At 46.2% G+C, this 22,230-nt stretch overlaps 1 protein-coding gene across 3 annotated transcripts in view; it reads left to right on the top strand.

Annotated features, from left to right (window-relative positions):
• The window catches only part of TRIM55 (tripartite motif containing 55), a 65,730-nt gene that overhangs the window by 12,252 nt on the left and 31,248 nt on the right, over nucleotides 1-22,230 (top strand). For all 3 annotated transcript variants that reach the window (XM_006261982.4, XM_006261981.4, XM_059724034.1), the window contains exons 3-4: nucleotides 354-519; nucleotides 8,079-8,174. In XM_006261982.4, the coding sequence (XP_006262044.1) occupies nucleotides 354-519; nucleotides 8,079-8,174 (262 nt within the window). The remainder of the gene's footprint in view (nucleotides 1-353; nucleotides 520-8,078; nucleotides 8,175-22,230) is intronic.

The raw sequence follows: 22,230 nt of genomic DNA, 5'->3' as shown, positions 1-22,230 counted from the left end.
GGCCTCAGTTCAGAAAGATGGTAAACAACATAACAATGTGTATAAGTAGTGCCCCAGAGTTCAGTGAGGAAAACTAATGTGTTTAAAAATAGCGCATGCTTAAGCATCTTCCTGAGTAAGGGTCACAGTATGAAGTCATGCTTTCCTTTGTGTAATGCTGTATCAGGAAAGTCTGCAAATACATATGTTTGTTTATTCATCCCTCCATGGCAGGATTAAAACTATTCTGTGGTTATGCACTTCAACCTTAGGCATTGGTTAATGTCTTTTTTTTATATTAAAGACCACATGTTATTATCCAGATCAGATAAGCAAGTAAGCTCTTTACATGTTTTCAAATGTTTCTCTCATAGACCTGAAAGAAAATCTGAACAGCCAATGTGTGAAGAGCATGAAGATGAGAAAATTAATATCTATTGTTTAAACTGTGAAATGCCTACATGCTCTCTGTGCAAAGTTTTTGGTGCTCATAAAGACTGTCAAGTAGCTCCTCTCACAAACGTTTACCAACGACAAAAGGTAAATACTTCTTTGTTTCTAATCAGGTCTTAAAGGCACACCATCAAGATGAAATCTAGCAAATTTTAACGATATAAGTTAAAAATTCTTCTTCCCATGAGTTGCCTATTGTGGCAGTGCACTGTGTGTGCCTGCCACTTTAAGGGCCTGGAGCTGGCAGCTGCCAGGTGCCTGATGAGGGCAGCCATTTTGAACCTAGGGCTGCCTATATAAACAGGGCAACAACATTGCCTAGCCAGAGGGCTGCTGGTATTATCTGGAGGTAAGGGAGGAGCTGTAGGGGATGGCTAGGAGGCTCCTGGTCCTGGGTACGACCTAAAGCCGCACCCTGCCGGGAGTGGGAGGTCTGGTGGGGCTCTCACTGGTGTGGGAGCCCCCAGGAAATGCCAAGCCAGTTACCACCCCGGTGCAAGGCGGGTCTTAACCCCTAGCCCCCACAACCAGGTGGGTTACCCATTGTTTGGAGGGCCTGGAGGGTGGACCGCCAGAGAGAGAGAAAGGCCATAGACTCAAGCCTGTCTGGACTTCCCCTGACTGGTCCATGCTGGGGCCAGGACCGGAAGGGTCGAAGGGCCGGGAGCCCGCTGTGGGGAACGCCCAAGAGATCCACACCTGGGGCTCTCCCTGGCCTGGAGGTGGGCCAGGGCTAGTGAGCCGAAGGTCCTGGGGGGACCACACCTGAAGGGGAAGCAGTTCAGTGAGCTATGCTGCCTAGTATGAAAGCGGATGAGACCGCCTGAGAAGAGGAGTCCAGGAGGAGTTTCATTAGGAGGATTTTGGGGCCCAGTGTGGGGGGCTGGTGATTATGATAACATCTAGATGCCATCTGCGAGGCTTGGGTTGTGGTGTAGGGGAGGAATGGAGCCGCAGATTGTGCCCCCTGGCATCGGGGCAAGAAATGGGCAGCCTCCTGCTTAATTGACATCTATTAATTAATTACCAACAAGGTGTGGCGGGCAAGAATGCGGGCGGTTAGCCCAGAAACAGGTGGGCGGGCCACAGTTAAATCGACCCCGACCAGGCCCCCTGTTACACCTACCCATACTGTGGTTTTACAATCATTTCTCTATTTTTTTCCTCCACAATGTGTTTCTTTTCTCCCTTATATGTGAATGATCCACACAAATATCAGGGGAAAGTGACTGTACAGAAGAACAATACCATAACATTTTAAAAAGACATTCGGAAAAAAACAGTATTTCTCCTCTGTCCACTTTCAGTTAAAACAACTTCACTATTGATTTGTGACAATAATCAGTAAATATTTCAGGCAAAAATAGGACTTCTTTTAAAGTTGATGATCTCAGTTTCTCAGACTCTGTTTTACAGGTCTTTTAGACTGTGAACACAGGTAGAATTTCCAGCAGAAGCAAAAGAGAGATCAGCCCTCAAAAACCATACCCTTATATATATAAATCTTTTTTAAACAGAAGCTTTAAGTGACAAACCTTCTGCTGAAGAATATAGATATTTAATAGCTGGCAGACATTATGTTCCTAGCATCCTCTGCCCTAGGTGCCACTACTGAAAGACTGCTATTTATTTTTTAATATGGTATTAATTTAAAGCTGACTCACTGGGTTATCCTCATGAGATAAACAGCTCATTTTCTGGAAGGCCAAGTAGGGCAAGCAATCAGACAAGGCCAAGTTTACAATCCCAGCCTCCAATTCTGTCACATAGTTATACCAGTGTGTGCAAACTACAAATGAGAAATTGCTTTGGATGAGTATTTGCAAACATGCTTTTGAACTGAAAATTTAATAAAAGGAGAAATCTCTTAGATGGCACTCCCACTCCCATTACTCTTACTGAGAACAGTCTGGCATGCAGTTTTTTTCATACAAGAATGTTTGAGGAAAGGAAAAGGGGTCTGAATAGTCATGTGAGCCACATCATGAAGTCATGTGAATCATAGTTTCATAGTTGTTAGGGTTGGAAGGGACCTCAATAGATCATCGAGTCTGACCCCCTGCCCTGGGCAGGAAAGAGCGCTGGAGTCATATGGCCCCAGCCAGGTGCTTGCCCAGTCTCCTCTTAAAGACGCCCAGGTTAGGGGAGAACACTACCTCCCTTGGAAGCCCATTCCAGATTCTGGCAACCCTTACCGTAAAGAAGTTCTTCCTTCCTGATGTCCATCTTAAATCTGCTCTCTGTCAGTTTGTGGCCATTGTTCCTGGTTATTCCAAGGGGTGCCCTGGTAAGCAGAGCATCTTCTATTTCTTGCTGCCCTTCCTCCCTTTCTGCCCCCCCTGATGAATTTGTAAATGGCCACAAGATCCCCTCTCAGACTTTTCTTGTGGAGGCTGAAGAGATCCAAGTCCCTCAGTCTCCCCTCGTAGGGCCTTACCTGCAAGCCCTCAACCATACAAGTGGCCCTCCTCTGGACCTTCTCAAGGTTATCCACATCCCTCTTGAAGTGTGATGTCCATAACTGTATGCAGTACTCCACCTGTAGCCTCACCAATGCCGTATAGAGGGGAAGTATCACCTCCCTGGACCTGTTCATGATGCACCTACTAATGCATGATAGAGTGAGGTTAGCTTTACTGATTACTTTGTCACATTGACCGCTCATATTCATCTTGGAGTCAACTATGACTCTGAGATCCCTTTTTGCTGCTGTGCTGCTGAGAAGGTCATTCCCTAGCCTATAGGTGTGTTGGTGATTCCTTCTCCCTAGATGCACCACTTTGCACTTGTCTTTGTTGAACTGCATCCTATTCTTTGCTGCCCACTTTTCCAACCTGTCCAGATCCGCCTGGATTCAATCCCTTCCCACTAGTATGTTTGCTTTACCCCATAATTTTGTGTCATCTGCAAATCTGGACAGAGTGCTCTCCACGCCTTCATGCAAGTCACTGATGAAGACATTGAATAACACAGGTCCAAGGACCAAGCCTTGGGGACCCCACTGCCCACATCTTTCCAGGTCAATACCGACCCATCCACGACCACTCTCTGGGTGCAACCCTTAACCAATTTGCCAACCACCTGACCATGTAATCATCTATGTCACAGCTGCTCAGTTTGTTTAGGAGAATAGGAGGAGGTACTGTATTGAAGGACTTCTTAAAATCCAAGTAGATGACATTTCTCTTGACTCCTGCATCTAAGCATTTTGTGACCTGGTCATAAAAAGAAACAAGGTTAGCCAAGCAGGATTTACCTACTATGAACCCATGCTGGTTGCCCTTCAGCATTATTTTGCCTGATGGGCTCTCACAAATGTGATCCTTGATAGTGTTTTCAAAGGTTTTCCCAAGGATAGAGGTGAGACTAACCGGCCTATAATTACCTGGATCCTCTCCTCCCCGTCTTGAAAATAGGGACCACGTTGGCCCTTTTCCAGTCCTCTGGGAGTCATGTGAGTCATCCATTAGCTGACATATAGCTGTATAAAATAGCCAAACTCATTAGCAAAGTTGTTTCATGTTTAACTAGAGGGTTGTTAGAGGGCTGTTGCTTCCATGTGCTAAACACATTTCATGCACAAGGGTGTCCTTGCACTCCTCCAGCCATCACCACAAGTTCCCTGTATGCAGTCTTCTCATTCTCATATGCTACACTTGCAACTAGGGGTGTGCAAAGCAGGCCCAATTCATTTTGGATTCGGCCCGAATCAGGGACAGTGATTTGATTAGTTGATTTGGATCACTGTCCCTGATTCGATTTGGCCAAATCCAAATCTGAAGATTCGATTCTGATTTGGAGAATCAGTGATTTGGACACAGACACAGCTTTAAATGTTTTTTCTACATACCTCAAGGTACCAGGCACAGCTCATGAATGCTGCAATGTTGGGGTGCATGGAGCATCCCACAGGAGTGTGGAGAGCACCTCCACATGCTTGGCGGCGGGGTCCACATCCGGTCAACTTCTGGTTGACTTCCAGGTTCGCTGAGGAGTGCGTGGGGGGCCCTGCCCACGCCCCACCCCAGTTCAGCTATTGGCCGCAAGGGAACCCCGGTGCCCCCCAGATCAAGGAGGCACCAGTTGCTGAGCTGGGGGGTGTGGGGGGGGGGAGGAGGGGCAATGCACTCTCCGGCAGACCTGGAAGTGGACCAGAACTGCTTCTGGTCCACTTCCGGGTGTGGTGCTGAGCATGCTGGGGAGCCCCCCATACTCCTGTGGGACACTCCATCCACCCCAGCATCACAGCATTCACAAGCCGCCTGCTACCTAGAGGTATGTAGAAAAAACATGTAAAGCTGTGTCTATGTCTAAATCGCCGAGTCTTTCCAAATCTCTCCAAATTGATTCGGAGGGTTGAGAAATCACCTGAATTGATTCCATTCAGATTCGGAGATTCAGCCACCAAATTGGGCCAAATCTCCGCAGAATCAAATCAGGGACCGAAGCTTCGCACAGCCCTACTTGCAACCTCTCCCACCTCCTCTCTCAGACGGGGGTTCAGACCATTTCCTCCTGCTAGCCAGGCAGGGGGTGTGTATGCCTGCTCTCCACTTACATTTATGTTCCAATTTCCCTCTTCCCCCCATTTTCTTCTTGTGTCTATCCTAGGATTCCCCCTTCTCCCACTGCCAGGGATTCTGCATGACCTCTATCCCCGAAGCTGCTAACCCTGCCATGCTTCCCTCTTTCTGTTCATGCTAGAGGTTCTGTATATATGGCGCTTCCCCCTTTTCCTCCCTCTCTCCCATGCCAGGGTCCCTCAATCTTCCTCCCAAACCAAGGGTTCTATGTATGTGTTCCCCAATACTAGCGTTCCCCATTCTCCCCACCTTCATGTCAGCCTCTCCATTTCCCAACTCTGACTGGAGTTCTGTGCACAAACCCATTCTCACCTTCCAACCTCCCCCTTCTACTTCCAACAGTCTTGTTCTCCTTTCTTTCATTAGTATTCCCCTGTGGCAAGGATTTTGTGAGTGATGTCTTTTACTGAGCCAACTGCATGTTTGGGGTAGACTTAAACAAATTTTTGAATGTAAGGCATTCTTTCTCAGGTCTGCAAAAAGAAGTAGGCACAACAATGATTAAAAATAGTGTGGAGGGCTGTTGCTCCAATAAAGGGCAGTTGTTCCAATAAAAATGTCACCCACAAAAATCATAGAAAATTGGGGTTAGAAGGGACCTCAGGAGGTCATCTAGACCAACCCCCTGCTCAAAGCAGGACCAGCCCCAAATAGAACATTGCAGCCAAAGCTCTTTCTATCCAGGTCTTAAAAACTTCCAAAGATGGAGCTTCCACCACCTCTCTGGGTAACCTGTTGCAGTGTTTTACTACCCTCCTCGTGAGAAAATGTTTCCGAGTATCTAGCCTAACCTTCCCTTGCAACAACTTGAGACTGTTGCTCATTGTTCTGTTATCTGCCACCACTAAGAACTAGTCTGTCTCCATCCTCTTTTGAATCCCCCTTCAGGTAGTTGAAAGCTGCTATTAAATACCCTCTCAGTCTTCTCTTCTCTAGACTAAGTTAGCCCAGTTCCCTCAGTCTTTCCTCATAAGTTACATCTCCCAGCCCCCTCACCATTTTTGTTGCCCTCTGCTGGATTCTCTCCAGTTTGTCCACATCCTTTCTGTAGTGGGGGGGCCCAAAACTGAGCACAGACAGTACTCCAAGAAATAATGGCCACAAGCTAGCAGAGAGCAGATTTAGATTAGACATTAGGAAACACTTCTTCACAGTTCGAGTGGCCAGGGTCTGGAATGGGCTTCCAAGGGAGGTGGTGCTCTCCCCTACCCTGGGGGTCTTCAAGAGGAAGTTAGATGAGCATCTAGCTGGGGTCATCTAGACCTAGCACTCTTTCCTGCTTATGCAGGGGGTCGGACTCGATGATCTATTGAGGTCCCTTCCGACCCTAACATCTATGAATCTATGAATCTATGAATCCAGATGTGGCCTCACCAGTGCTGAATAGAGGGGAATAATCACTTCCCTTGACTTGCTGGCAACACTCCTACCAAAACAGCCCAGTATGCCGTTGGCCTTCTTGGCAACAAGAGCACACTGCTGGCTCATATTCAGCTTACTGTCCACTGTAACCCCAGGTTCTTTTCTGCAGAGCTGCTGCCAAGCCAGTCAGCCCCCAGCCTGTGCTGGTGCATGGGATTCTTCCATCCTAAGTGCAGGACTTTGCACTTGTCTTCGTGAGGTTTCTTTTGGTCAAGTGCCTTTCTCATGCAGTTCCTGGAACATCGTGGCTACAACATTGCTTTAACACTGCCATTATTTTCCCTGCACTCTTTCCAGGCATCATCATTTCTAAGTTTTACTGAGAGGTTGACTGGGGCTAAGGGGCTCTATTTTGCAGAAATATAGTAATGACTGCCATCAACCAATAATTGCAGTTGGTAGTTCCACTAATGGGGCACAAAGGCCTCGCTAGGTCCCTTCATTTCTCCTTTTTGGTATTTCTGAATTTCTGAAGTCAATCGATAGGCTTCTGTTTATAGATGTTTCCAAACCATTCACTGAAATTTTGTAATTGACCAAATGTGGCATTCATAAATTATCATTTGATTTCCAGAGAGAGATGCCATCAAGAAGAAGGCCTCACAAGCCTGACCAACTGGTCAATTAAATGAATGCAAACTGAAACCAATCCTCAGATATTTCATGAAAATAAAAAGGATTTAAAACAAATAATTAATTCTATTTGTGTGAATAACCCAACTAACTGCTGTAGGATGATATTTTTGTGTGTAATTACTCATTTTGTATGCTTATTGTTTTGCATGTGCCTGTGAATTTTTGCAACACATTTTTAAAAGCCTTTTGATTTTTTTGCCATTAAGATGTGCAATACAGCCATGCTTATTGATATTTGCATGTCATATTTTCCTAGAAAACGAGGACATAAAGTTTGTTTTGGTGTTATGAGTTAAGGAATTCTACTCATGACTGTCACTGATTTACAGCATTGCCACGGACAAATCAGGAGCTGAGTACCATTGCTTTTGATTAGCTTCACTTTGGAATAGTGGATATTTATTACCTCAGGAACTCAGGCTCTTAATTGGCCTATCAATCTCCCATGATGCACCAAGGCCTGTCAGCCAGAGACCTAGACTACAATGTATCATAGGATATGTAGTCTGAATGGAGATCCCATGCCATGGAGGAAAACAGGCTTGAAGGAACCAAAATGACAGTTCTTATGAGGAACCACATTTACTCAGGTGGATCCAGAGATGGGGATGCTGTCTCAACCTAAAACAAAAGATTTCATTTTCAGTTTAAAAAAATAAACAAAAATGTTACTAATCCCTGAATAAGTATTACCAAGTTCAGCATTTCCAAATCAGGTTTTTATTCTATGAAAAGTTCCACAATCTTCAATTTTCATTCTTATTTAAACAAAAACAAATGTCCTAATATTAGAACTTCCCATGTGATGGAAACTCCATTTTCAGTCACCTCTACTTCTAAGCACTTGCGTACCTTTGTGCAGCTGGTTCATTCATTGTCTTTGAATTTCATGTTGTGTGTGCTCTCTTGTGAAACCTGCCTGAGAAGAAAGCATTCAAAGTAAAATTACCATCAAGTCATTGCATGTTTAACTCTGCTAATGACAATTCCCCTCCTTCTGTTTAGACTGAACTCAGTGATGGCATTGCAGTGTTAGTAGGAAGCAACGACAGAGTACAAGGAATAGTTAGTCAGCTGGAAGAGGCCTGCAGGACACTCGAGGTAAGTAATGCAATTTTAATTTCGACTTCAACACAATGTCTATATAATACATCTCTTTTTAAGCGATGATAATTATCGGGTATGAGTATCATTCAGTGGTCAGTCACCTTTTTTAGGTCATGGGCTGGAGTGACCCATTTCAAGTCAGAGGCAGGAAGTCCGGCACTAGGAACCAGCCACTGCTGCTTTTTTTCCCCTCAGTGGTACAGGGAAGTGCCTACTACCTTTTCTTATCCCTGTAGTGGCACAGGAAAGTAACTGCTGCTAAAGTCCCTTACCACTGAATGTTGCTGAAGCTCCACATTTGTGGCTCAGTGGACCAGATCCAGCCTGTGTGCCATAGGTTGCTAACTCCTGATATAATTTGTTTTATCCAAAGGGGCTCCCAAATCTAAACACTGTATACGTTACACCAGAGGTTGCTAGCATATTGAGTTTCACACATGGAGGATTTTTTTTAAAGGTTCTCATGATTTCTTGATGCACTACAATTCTTTCAGCTGTCTTCTGTGAATCTCAATAAGACTAAACCTAGAATTCCTTCAGAAAAGATAGTCATCATTTTCTTAAACAATTTTTAAGTGCAAAGGACAATCTATTTTCTAATGTCTACCATGTTTTCAATGGAACGAAGATTAGACTGTCCTGCTCTCCTTTTCAGGCTACACAAGAAGGCACTGAGGAAACAGTAGAGCTGCATGTATAGGTTGAATAGTCCAGATGACTAATAGCAAGGACACAAGTAGACAGCCGGAGAGAAACTGAAAAGGAGTCACAAAGTAAGATGCAGGCAGAAAATTGAAGGAGTAAGGAAGCAGAGGTGAAGAAAAACAGTACTGACAACAGTAGCTCCAGGTGCAATGCTATGGCAAAAGAGCTAATGCAACTCTTGAATTATAGTGAAGTATAAGGTAAATACAGGGGAGTAGTGAGAAAAATTAAGAAGGTGATTTTACCCCTACGCTACCTTTACTGAGCTACTTTGTCCATTTCTGCGGTCCAAGTTTTAACAGATGCTTAAAGACCAGGGAACTTCCAGAGAATAGCCACAAAAATTATTTGAGGATTAGAAAAAATGCCTTACACTGAAAGCTCAAATTGTTTACTTTATCAAGAGGATTAAGTAAATTAGTTACATTGTTAAATACCTTCCACAGGAGAAAATACCAGCTCCTGTAGAAATCTTTAGTGTAGCAGAGAAAAGCATAGCAAGAACTGATGGCTAGAAGCTGAAACCAAATTAATTCAGACAGGAAATAAAGCACAGATGTTTAACAGTGATTATACACTGGAACAAATTACTAAGAAAATCAGTGAATTCTTTATTATTATCTTCAAGTCAAGACTGCAAATCTGCCTGGAATATATGGCTTAATCAAACACATTTTGGGCCTCAGTGTAATGATAACTGGGGATCCTGGTTTTCTCTGAAAAAAAATCACATATTCTCTGATAAAAATAGCAAATTCTCTGATAAAAACACCAAAATCTGCAATTACAGTGACATACCACTATGTATATAGGTATCAATTGAACGCAATGTTTTACTGATATATTTACCATTCCAAAGCAATTTGGAAGTCTACTGATGCCTCAATCTCTATAATGAAATACATTTTAAATACCTATAAATCTTGGCACTTGATTTTGGGTTTTCTATAATGGAAAATCAGAGCTCCCCCAGCCCCTGTTGCTCGCCAGGATGCAGGTCAAGGCCCCTCACTCCCAAGCCGCAGCCTCCAGCCCTGCTGGTGCCTCACTCCCCAACTGCAGCTCCCTAGCCCAGCTGGTGCCCCTTACTTCCCACCCACAGCCCCCCGGCCCTGTTGGTACCCCTTACTCCCCACCCAAAACCTCTCTGGCCTGGGGAGTGGAGTGCAGAGCCCAGCTCCCTCTCCCCTGTGGGTGGCATAGCTGGAGTGGAGCTCATGGTGGGGTGTGGGTGTGGGCTGCCCACTGCGGCTCAGGATCCCTACCCTGCTGCCCTCCCTGGGGCCTCTGCAGCCCAGCAGGCAGGACCTGGCATGGTAAGGCCAAGTGGGGCCAGGCAGGGAAGCTTGTGACACCACTGGAAGCTGTGCACCACCCTGGTGAAGTGCCCCTGCCCACCTGGCAGCAGCAAGGTGTACAACTCTGTGCTGCCACTCCTGCTTCTGCTGGGCGGGCAGGGGGCACCTTCTCAGAGTTGTGCAGAGCTCCCAGAAGCAGCACGAACCTCCCCACCCAACCCCACTCTGCCCTGCCCTGCCACACCAGGTCCTGCCTGCTGGTCTGTGGAGGCCCCAGGGGAGAGCAGCAGGGTGAGGAGCCTGAGCCCGCAGCAGACAGCCTGCCCCAACCCTGCACACTAATCTATGGGGCACATGTCTCCTGTGGCCCCCTGGGAGTGCACACAGCAGTGGGAAGCCAGTCCTACCCCCTCCCACTCTCCGGACATGCCACCCACAACCCCATCCCACTCCCCACCCAGGACCTGCAGCCGCGAATGGCCCCAAGGCCCATGCACTTCCCAGCTGGGGAACATCCCCAGCCCCATCTATCTCCCTCTCTTCCTATGGGGGCCACAATTCCATCTCCCCCCCCCCGACTTACCTATGGGAGCTGCTCTCCAGGCTGCCTGGCGGCCATGTACATGTACATGCACATGGTGCCCACTGCCTGACCACCCTTCTCCCACTTCCCCTCAGCCTCTTGCAGGCTGGAACTCTGCTAGCTTGCAGAGAGCAATTTGCAAATGTGGAAAATCCACGTGTTTCTCCATTAAAATGAGAAATCCACATTTTTCTCAGTTAAAAAGGAAAAGCCATGTTTTTTTCCATCCAAAGGCTCTGCCAAAAGCAGCATCCAAAGTGGTGGAGGCATAAGAGGTGGAAGCAGGGTGAACAAGGCTTAGCCCCCCACAAATGCAGGGCAATGGTAGGGCTGCAAGGCTTTCCAGTCATGGGCTTCCAGCAGCTGCAGCAGGGATGGGGAGGGGCACACGAACAGTGGTGAAGGAGGAAGCGGGGCTGGGGCTGCACAGCCAGGGTGGGGTGCGGGATGGAGCCATGAGTGGCTTGTCCAGGGGTGCAGCTTCTGCTGTTACACACACCCTGGGAGGCATGGGGCGGGGGGTGTGCCCCTGGATCTGTGCAGGGTGTAGTGGGCTGCTGCTGTGGGCTGGCGCCAGGGCTGCACCAGGCTCTTCCTAGAAGTGGGGGCTGGGCTGGGCTGGGCTGCACTCAGAGTAGGCAGAGGCAGTGCTGGGAGGGGGCTGCAGCCACCCCAAAATTTGCCGTAGCCCCCCCCCCCCCAACAACTCCCCCTTTCAGTGCCACCGCCTCCTGCCCTGAGCACAGCCCGGTCTAGCCCCCCACCTTGTGGTGGCGTAAAAATTCATAAGGGGAGAGCAACTTGAAGTAGGTGACAATCTGTTTACCAGGGCACCCCCAGGAACAACAAGGAACAATGGCCATAAGCTACTGGAGAGTAGGTTTAGACTGAACATTAGAAAAAAGTTCTTCACAGTCAGGGTTGCCAGGATCTGGAATGGGCTTCCAAGGGAGGTGGTGCTCGCCCCATCCTTGGGGGTCTTCAAGAGGAGACTAGACAAGCACATGGCTGGGATCACATAATCCCAGGTTTGGTGACCCTTTTCTTGCCTGCCAGGGGCAGGGGGTCAGACTAGATGGCCCACTAAGGTCTCTTCTGACCCTAGAATCTATGCTCTACAAACACAGATGTTATATTTATTAGCAGTATAGAGCCCGCTCCCCAAAAGAATTGGCTCGTTACAGTACCTCTGCTATAATGAAGGTTGAAGGTTACATATTGTATAAAATATAACTGTTCTAATAAGAGGTTTAAAATCCACATCCTAATAAAAAGTGTCTTAAAATTTTCTCTGTCTCATGAGAATATGAGGTGAGGTTAATGGTTCGAATTTGGGGTCACTGGAGCCAGGTACAAATGCAGCCCTCCTAAAAATCATGAATGTACAAAAGCACCTGGCTGCTTTAGCTTTTTTGTGAACACTTGGTGTTCTTGAACACTGCGACTAGACTCTAATCTTTCCCCAAATTATTTCACTTGATTGACATTTACCACAGCTACTAAAAGCTCTCTGTGCCCTTTGGGAGTTATACTGAAAAATATTACTCAGGGTTGAGTTAGAATTACATGCATGTGCATCATTGCTAGGCATCCCCTTAACAGCCAAAGGGATTCCAGGTAATTTGTTGTCACAGTGACTAGATGGCCTGAGAAGACATGATCTGCTCAGTGACCTGAGCTCCTCTATGAGTTTGAACCCTAACTTTGGTAGTTTTCAAAAGATGTGTGTTCTACAGGGAGTCCTTTTGGCAGTTTTTGGCCCAAGATCAAAATTGGTTGATTTAGGCAATATTTTAAAGAGAAAATTAAAGACCCCATTAAGGAGTTGGAATCATGTAATCACCCTGACTAATAGAACTGTGTACGAACAAAGGAAAGGGAGTAGCAGGGTTATTTGGCCAAAGAATGGCTGATACACAGCTTCCTAATACAAACTGTTCATAACAATTCTAGATTCCTACAATTTTTTATTCAAATCTGAGGGATATGGGGAATCAGAATAGCAAGGGGGTATGCTGGGAACTGTTGGAGCAATGCAGGTTGTATGGGAGTTGGAGAACGCATGGTGGAGAATACAGCATGAAAAGATTTGAAGCTTCAGTGAAGTTGATAAATAAGGATGAGTGGTGGGAATTAGAGACTGGAAAAATGGCAGGGATTGGGGAAGATTAAGGACAGTGAGGCCTATTTGCTCCATTTTCACCCATCCTGTTTGAAGCCATTCCCTTTCCTGGCCAGGTTAAATAGTGAAGGAAATGCCTTTTTAAATGGGAAAGACACTTTTTGACACTTTTGACACACACATGCACACACCCCTCACTTGTGCAGCTGTGAGCAGCTCCATATAGCACCTGCTGGAGTCCTGTGACTCCACTACAGTACTGATGTCAGAAGTGCACTCTGGAGGGCATTGTCTTTTAAGGGGTCACAGCTGACAACAGACAATACGGAGAAAATCTACACATGTATTTTCTTTTGGTGACTTTCCTAGCAAAGCAGAAACCTTCTGTTGTTTGAAGAGCAGGCCTTGCTTTGCCAACAGAGCAATGGGCTCTGCCATTACAGGACAGCCATAAACATGAATGAATATGGGACCCACATTTTGCCAGCAAAACTGTGTAGTGGAGACCAGGCCTTGGTAGGAAGCAGGCAAGTAGAAATTCCACATTAAAGAATATTCCCATTCTCTTAAGGTGGAGGTTCCCAAACTTTATTGGTTCCCATACCAGCTTCTCAAAAAATTGAATCTTGAAATGTGAAACATTTTGTGTTTTGTTAATATATATATTTATGCCTCAGTGTGTTTGATTTAAGTATTTACATTTTTATAGTAAGATAATTTCAGTAGAGATCTGCCAACAAGAGAGAGAAGAAGAGAAAGGTGTTTGGCTAGGGGAGGCTGGGTTGGAGTGGTAGGGGACATGAGGTTAGCCTGAGAGTAGGCATTCTCACTGAAGTACAACCAGCCTCTTAGGAGGGGAGGAGCAGTTGTGTAAAAGGGCAAGGAGAGCTCAAGGGGAGGGAAGGAATCTTGGCTGGAAGTAAGGCTTTACTTGAGCACCAAACAGCTGCAGTTCCAAGGTTTTTAAATTCCTGGTTCCTCTCCAGTTTGCTCTGAGCCAGTGAGCTTCTGGCAGTCTCACTGTAGCCCCGTCTTCCCTCGAGAGTCTTTCCCACAGATGTCTAGTCCCTCGAATCACAACTCCTTCCCCTTGGTTCAGAGGCTCCTTCCTGGGGATTTGCAAAAGTTCAAATAGGTTTCTCCAACCCACCAATGTCTAGATTTCTCAGAGATGCCCTTGTTTCTTAAGACTCATACAAATTATTCCCTTGGTTCCAGTGGCCTATAGCAGCAATGTAAAGTATCAGAATGATGTAATCTATCATTGTATTAATGTAACCCGGGTGGTACTCCAAGAGGTGCCCCCTCTCCAATTGAAGGGATCAAAGCAGGTGCACAAGCACTGTGGGAGGTGTAGGGACTCTCCTCCCCCTATAGAGCAGAACCAGACCACCACTGGGGACTTAACCATATATCTTTTAATGAGGAAACAATACTGGGAACATAACAGGCATAATCAGGGGGTATAGTGGACACTACAATGCCCCAAGGGGCCGGATTCAACAAAGGTTAGACACTTACAATCATTGACAAAAGACAGGGTTAACAAAATATAAAACACAAACAGCAGAACAAACAATACTGGTTGGGGAAATATAAAAAGGCACAAAATACAAAATGTCAAAGGACAAAGAAATATAGGACCTAGGTACCTGGAGGGGGAGAAAGGGGGAAAACACAGTGGCTCCTTTCCACTGCAAGAGGAATTTTTCCTTGTTAGCTCACTCACCCCAAGTCACCAAAGCTGGGACATGAACGTGGATCTCTCATGTGGTAGGTAGGAACACTGCCACACAGCCACCAGTGCTGGCACTACTCCAAGCTGCTAGGGATCTTAACCTTCCTGGAGCCCCGGCCTCACCTCGAGCTGCCTGGCTTCTTATTGGCGGAGCTGGAAGCCGAGCTGGGAACCCCTCAGGTTGCTGCTCAGATCCTTGCTGAAGCAGGAAGCCTCTCCTGCTGGCCACAGGATCTCGTATGAGAACCTGGAGCCCAGCAGGAAGCCTCTTCTGCCGGCTGCACACTGTGCTGCTGAGGGTCCAACTGCTGCCTGCAGGTCCTGCTCCTTCAGGCTCTTCTGAGGCAACTGCTCCCACCCCGCTGGCTTAGCTCTTTGCCAGCTCTTTGACACTCCTTCCTTGTAGTCCCTCACTGGTCTCTCCCCTGAGTCAGCCGTGTTGACCCTTTTATCCCCCTCCAGATGACCCAAGGGGCTAATCAGGGGACATGAGGGGTGAATCTCTGGGGCCTGATTGGTGAGGAAAGGGAATCCCAAGTCCTCCAATCATCTTTTACCCCTTCAAAACCCCTGGGCCAAATCATTACCAGATTGGTGAGGAAAGGGACTCCCAAGTCCTCCAATCATCTTTTGCCCTTTCAAAACCCCTGGGCTAGGTCACTGCCAGCCAGCCCATCACATCAAAATGGTGCCCTTTTACAATGACAGTTATGTACCTGGTCACACTGATGTCATGGAGAGTTACATTTTTGTGTTTGACAGAAAAGAAAACCAGAAACCAAGATATTGGTGGGAAAGAGCACAGAACGGTGGCTAGACAGACTGTGAGGCTACCAGAAAAGATTGGCCTAACAGAAAAGTCATTGCTCTGCTATACTATACATTTCAACGTGGTTTTATTCAAGAGGGAAGAAAAACATGTGCACTGATCATTAATGGTGTGTATCATGCGCCAGATTTGAGACAGCCTCTGTTGGCTGTGGCTGGCCTAGTCAGTTAACCTACTGCTTTAACCTGGTAGCATATGACGTGACTGAGAAATTGGAGGCCTAGTCCTGGATGATCCCTAGTGCTATCAACTCGCAACACATACTCAGAACCTCCCAGCGTCTGGCTGCAAGAACTGTGGGACTGTCCAAACTGCAATAGCACTGGTTCTAAGCAAGGACAGGGTCCAGTATGCCCTGCCATCATCCCACTCATCTGTGTCTGCAGACATGCTTCAAACCCAGAAATATGCCAGTGAGGCTGCTACAGACTTACCTCTCTGTGCTGCATTCAAACACTTGGTCTCCAGTGTCCTAAGAGCACTTGCTAGAGATAATCCAGAAGCAGCCTCGCTTGCAAATTTCCAACCTTGGAGTATGTCAGCAGGCTCAGCTGGTTAGGGCATGCTCAGGCCTTTCTTTACCAGAACCCGCCCCCACCACCACAGTCATGCAGACAAATCCTTATATTCATCTGTTGCCTAGTCCTGAGGTGATAAGAGGGCAGAGTCCTGATATCCTTAGAAGTATCAGAAAAGCATATATTTATGTAACATAATTTACTTTTATGGCATTTTATCATCCTTTAAGGCAATGATTCTCAATCAGGGTGATGAGGCTGCCTGGGGTGTCTTGAGATCTTTTCAAGGGTGACATGGGGTGTCACACAATTTTAGCACAGTTAGGAATACAAGCAGATTTCACAAGATAAAAACAGAGATTTCACATAGGAATTTGTAGTATTAAAATATTCTGGTCTCTTGTCATCTTTCTGAGTTCTTTGCAAAAGAAGAATTGCTGTAGTATTTTTCTGTAGTCAAAAAACAAGTGAAAACAAAACGTTGGAATTTTCTGAGGGGTGCCGTGGGTCTAATGACAGGTACATTGAGTTTAAAAAGGTTGAGAACCACTGCTCTAAGAAGGTTGAATTCTTTTTATGAGGCTTTTGTAAATGTTTTGCTATAAGAATTATTTTTTTTGCTTCTTCTGATGGTAAAAGTGTTTTTCATACAGTTATTCAAAGATGGTTATGTCAGTAAAGCAAATAAAAATAACTATTCTGCTGTGTTTGAGAGCAGCACAGTAAATGGTAGTAAGAGAAACCATGTGCATTGACTTTAAGGTCAGAACCTAAGGAAACCTGTAGCAAACCAAGTGCATGTCCCTCCCTCCCCACCCCTGTTCCAACTGAAGAACAGAATTAGAAGCCTACTGATCCCACAAAACAGGAGCAGAAAATAGAAACTGAAATAACAAGCATTTAAAAGCAAGGTTTTTAGATTGTAAGAGGTGAAAAAATATAGATTTCATGGTCTAAATGTACAGTTGCCAAAGCCTCCTTTTTCTCTATGCAGCCATAGCAAGGACAAACAGATGTGTCTAAGTTTGATTCAAGGAATATAAAACTGTTAACCCAAATAAATGAGTGAAGATGTTAGCAAAAGTCAAAACTTTGTAGTCAAGAAGCCTTTGCATAGCAAGCATGAAATTGGCTGCTATCGGGAATTTGCAGACAGAAATGAGCCTTTCAAGTAAGTTAGCTGCAGAAATTAAAATAATATGAAAGCTTAGGCTGCTTTCCACTCCAGTATTACTAGTGAATACAAAACCAAGACTTCTGTCATTTAAGCTGAAACTTGAGAACACACTGCTAAAAATACTTAAATAAATACAACAGTCTCTGAAAGTAACTTCCTTAGAGTCATTCACTCATATGTAGTACTCATCTTTTGAACTCTAAATCTAAAATTGAAGTTGACGGAACAAGTCGTCAGAGCCCTTTTGCATCTGAAAAACTAAGAGGTTGCAGGGGAAAAAAAGATGTTACAACTTCACATGGTGCTTTCACTTCACATTGCAGGCAAATCACTCTTTGCAATCACAAGACTATCATCTGAATTTGACACCTGTTTGACCTTGAGTGCTAAAATGAATGTCTGGAACGGAGAAACATATATCACACACACCCCAGAAATGGGCTTGCTTATTAACCTTGGGCTTTTTCTATCCCCTGCTTAATGCATCCCACTTCTTGAACCACTTTGTAGTGTTAAACAATATAGATATGCCAAAGCAGTTTCTATTTAGATCCAGTAAGCAAATGCACAAGTTCTATATTTAATTAAAGTTCCTATGTAATGTTTAAAGGAAATAATCCAAAATCTCTTAAAATTGCAGCCAGCTAACCAAAAAGTAGCACAAATTCACATACTACACTGGGAGCAATAATGGAATGTAAAAATCCAAATCATGGAAACCATAGTTAAAAAAAATAATGTTTAGGGCTGTCCAGTCAAACAAAGTGGGAATTTCCAGAATTCTGACACTAAATCCCTTTTGATACTGTAGTTACTTTAGCCAAAAATTGTTAAATGCGTTTACCTTGGCCGTAGGATATGAGTCGCCAGGGGGGAGAACGTCTACATGAGACGTTTACTGCAAAGTTGACTAATTAGCTGCTCCGTAAATGTCACATGCCTAGGTGTGCACTCCTATTAGTCCAGAGTAAACAAATTAACTCCACATCAGGATAGTACCTGTAAATACAAGTATTATCCTGCTGTGTAGCTTTTGCTTTGGAGCCTTTTATTCCTTAGCAGGGCATGTGTAGACACAGCCTGCTGGCTAGCCCTGCACTGAAGCACCCTTGTGCCCCAGCCAAACCCCTTCACAGCATGTTGAACTGGGAAGGAGCAGCCCCAGGCTGGCTGGCTGGCAGGCTGACCCCTCCCTTCTCCCCCCAGCCCCCCCAGTGCCTCTTGCCAGCTGTTGCTGCCCCAACTCAGTTCAACATGCTACAGTCCCAGGCACACATGAAAATGGAACACTTGGGAGCAATAAACTCTGGAGCAAATATTTAGACAAGTATCTAGACATTTCTTATTGCTCTGGAGTTGATTGCTTCCAGCTAATTTCATGCATAGATATGTCCCCCCTTATCTCTCTGTGGCACATCTACACATGCAATTAACCAGAAGCAATAAACTCCAGCGCTTATTGCTCTGGAGTTTAGTGCTTCGAAGTGTTCCATTTGCACTTGTGCCTAGGACTGCAGCACAATGAGCCAAGCTGGAGTAGCCCCAGCTGGCAGGGGGCCCAGGGGATCAGCCTGCCATCCTAGGCAAGCTCTCCACAACTCATTGTGCTGTGGAGGGGCTGGCTTGGGCACAAGGGTGATTCAGCATGGGGCTAGCCAGCAGGCAGCCCCCATACTGAAGCACCCTCGTGCCTCACCCAGACAGGGCAGCATCTACACAAGCACTGCTGTAGAATTTTTTACTTTGCAGCAGGATAGGACTTGCATTTACTGCTGCAGAGATTAATTTACTCCAGCCTAATAGGGGCACATGTGTAGATGCTGAGACACTTACTGTGCAGCTAGTTAGTCAACTGCACAATAAATGCCTCATGTAGATGCACATGGGGTCATGCAAATACCTCTGGAGTTAAACTAAATAAAATTTTAACAGGGCATAGCAACTCTCTGAGGGCACGTCTACAAATGTATTAATGCACATTAAATTTAGTACCTCCTATCAGAGCCGGGGGCAACAAAGGCACCAGTCACAGGGCTCAAGTGCCTGTACACTAATGCTAGGAGCATGGGGAGCAAGCAGGATGAACTAGCACTCCTGCTTGCAGAAAACACCTACGACTTAGTAGAGCTAACAGAAACCTGGTGGGATTCTTCCCATTACTGGGCAGTACACATTGAGGGTTATAAGCTGTACAGAAAGGATAGAGTGGGGAAGAGAGGGGGAGGGGTTGCGCTCTATGTCAATGAGCGATATACATCAACCCTTATCAAAACGGAATCGAAGGAGGAGAAAGTAGAAGGATTGTGGGTTAGGTTACATGGAGGTCAAGGAGAAAGGGATTTGGTGGTAGGGGTCTGCTACAGACCCCCACACCAAGGGGAAGAACTAGATTTGGGGCTCCTGAGGCAGCTCACGGAGACCATAAAAGCTAAAGAGGCGGTAGTCATGGGGGACCTAAACTACCCATACATCTGCTGGAAGCCGCAGACAGCAAAGTCCCACCGCTCACGCAGGTTTCTAACCTGTGTACAGGACCTCCACCTGACACAGGATGTACACGGTCCCACTAGGGGGAATGCCTTACTGGACCTGGTATTGGCAATGGGGGATGACATGGTAGGAGACCTACAGATCAGTGGTCACCTGGGGGACAGTGATCACCAAATAATAGAATTCATCATAAGATGTTGAGTGGGTAAGGTAACTAGTAGGGTGAAAGTGCTAGACTTTAGGAAAGCTGATTTCAATGAACTCAGGCATTTAGTGAAGGACACACTGCGGAGTAAGAGTTTTGAAGAGATGGGAACCCAGGAAGGGTGGCTGGGCCTTAAGGAAATGATCCTTCGGGCACAAAGGGAGATGATCCCAATGCGGGGGGAAAGGGGCCAAGAGGCTTCCTTGGCTGACCAGAGAAATCCAGAGCAGCCTATGGGCAAAAAGGGGGGCATATAAAAAGTGAAAACGGGAAGAGATTACTAAAGAGGCGTATACCTCCTCTGCCCGCTTGTAGGGAGGCAGTTAGGCGGGCCAAAGCTACCATGGAGCTGAGGATGGCATCCCAAGTTAAGGATAACAAAAAATTGTTTTTTAGATATATAGGGAGTAAAAGGAAGGCCCAGAGTGGAATAGGACCTCTACTAAATGGGCATAAGCAATTGGTGATGGACAGTGGGGACAAGGCTGAACTCCTCAATGAGTTCTTTGCCTCAGTGTTCCTAAGCGAGGGGCAAGACAAGTCTCTCACTGGGATTGTAGAGAGGCAGCAGCAGGGCACCAGACTACCAAGTGTAAACCCTGAGATGGTGCAGAGGCACTTGGAGGAACTGGATGCGTTTAAGTCGGCAGGCCCGGGTGAGCTCCATCCGAGGGTACTGAAGGCACTGGATGACGTCATTGCACAGCCACTGGCGGGAATATTTGAGCACTCATGGTGCACAGACCAGGTCCCAGAGGACTGGAAAAAAGCCAATGTGGTCCCCATTTTCAAGAAGGGGAGGAAGGAGGGCCCAGGCAACTATAGGCCAGTGAGTCTCACCTCCATCCTTGGCAAAGTCTTTGAAAAAATTATCAAGGCTCACATTTGCGAGAGCCCGGCAGGAAAAATTATGCTGAGGGGAAACCAGCATGGATTCGTAGCAGGTAGATCATGCCTGACTAATCTAGTCTCTTTTTATGACCAGGTTACAAAACACCTGGATGCAGGAGTAGGGGTTGACGTCGTTTACTTAGACTTCAGGAAGGCCTTCGATACGGTATCCCACCTCATACTGGTGAACAAGTTAAGAGGCTGTGACTTGGATGACTACACAGTCCGGTGGGTGGCGAATTGGCTAGAGGGTCGCACCCAGAGAGTCATGGTGGATGGGTCGGTTTCGACCTGGAAGGGTGTGGGCAATGGGGTCCCGCAGGACTCGGTCCTTGGACCAATAATCTTCAATGTCTTCATCAGCGACTTAGACAAGGCAGTAAAGTGTACTCTGTCCAAGTTTGCAGATGACACAAAACTGTGGGGAGAAGTGGACACACCGGAGGGTGGGGAACAAGTACAAGCAGACCTGGACAGGTTGGACATATGGGCACAAAACAACAGAATGCAATTCAACAAGGAGAAATGCAAAGTGCTGCACCTAGGGAGGAAAAATGTCCAGCACACCTACTGCCTAGGAAATGACCTGCTTGGTGGAACAGAAGTGGAAAGGGATCTTGGAGTCCTAGTGGACTCCAAGAGGAACATGAGTCGTCAGTGTGACGAAGTCATCAGAAAAGCTAATGGCACTTTATCGTGCATCAGCAGATGCATGATGAATAGATCCAAGGAGGTGATACTTCCCCTCTATCGGGCGCTGGTCAGACCACATTTGGAGTACTGCGTGCAATTTTGGGTGATGCACTTCAAGAGGGATGTGGATAATCTGGAAAGGGTCCAGAGAAGGGCCACTCGTATGGTTAAGGGCTTGCAGGCCAAGCCCTACAAGGAGAGACTAGGGCACCTGGACCTCTTCAGCCTCTGCAAGAGAAGGTTGAGAGGCGACCTTGTGGCTGCCTATAAGTTCATCATGGGAGCACAGAAGGGAATTGGTGAGGTTTTACTCACCAAGGTGCCCCTGGGGATTACAAGAAATAATGGCCATAAACTAGCAGAGAGCAGATTTAGACTGGACATTAGGAAGAACTTCTTTACAGTTAGAGTGGCCAAAGTCTGTAATGGGCTCCCAAGGGAGGTGGTGCTGTCTCCTACCCTGGCGATCTTCAAGAGGAGGTTAGATAGGCATCTAGCTGGGGTCATCTGAACCCAGGACTCTTTCCTGCCTATGCAGGGGGTCAGACTTGATGATCTGTTGAGGTCCCTTCTGACCCTAACATCTTTGAATCTATGAATCTATGAAATAAATACACATTAGATTACCCCAATGTACAGTAGTGAAAGCCCATGCTTCTTTAGTGATGCTTAATGTGCAGTAGCCTATTTTACTGTGCATTAGCATATTTGCACAGTTTTTTACATGAGGCTTTAATTCACAGTAAAATAGGCTACTGCGCATTAAAGCATACATGTAGACACACCCTGAGAGAGTTTAAG

The sequence above is a fragment of the Alligator mississippiensis genome, chromosome 3 (assembly GCF_030867095.1).
Source record: "Alligator mississippiensis isolate rAllMis1 chromosome 3, rAllMis1, whole genome shotgun sequence".
Taxonomy (NCBI): Eukaryota; Metazoa; Chordata; order Crocodylia; family Alligatoridae; genus Alligator; species Alligator mississippiensis.
The sequence above is the reverse complement of the archived record's forward strand: the minus strand, read 5'-3'. Positions and strand labels throughout refer to the sequence as shown.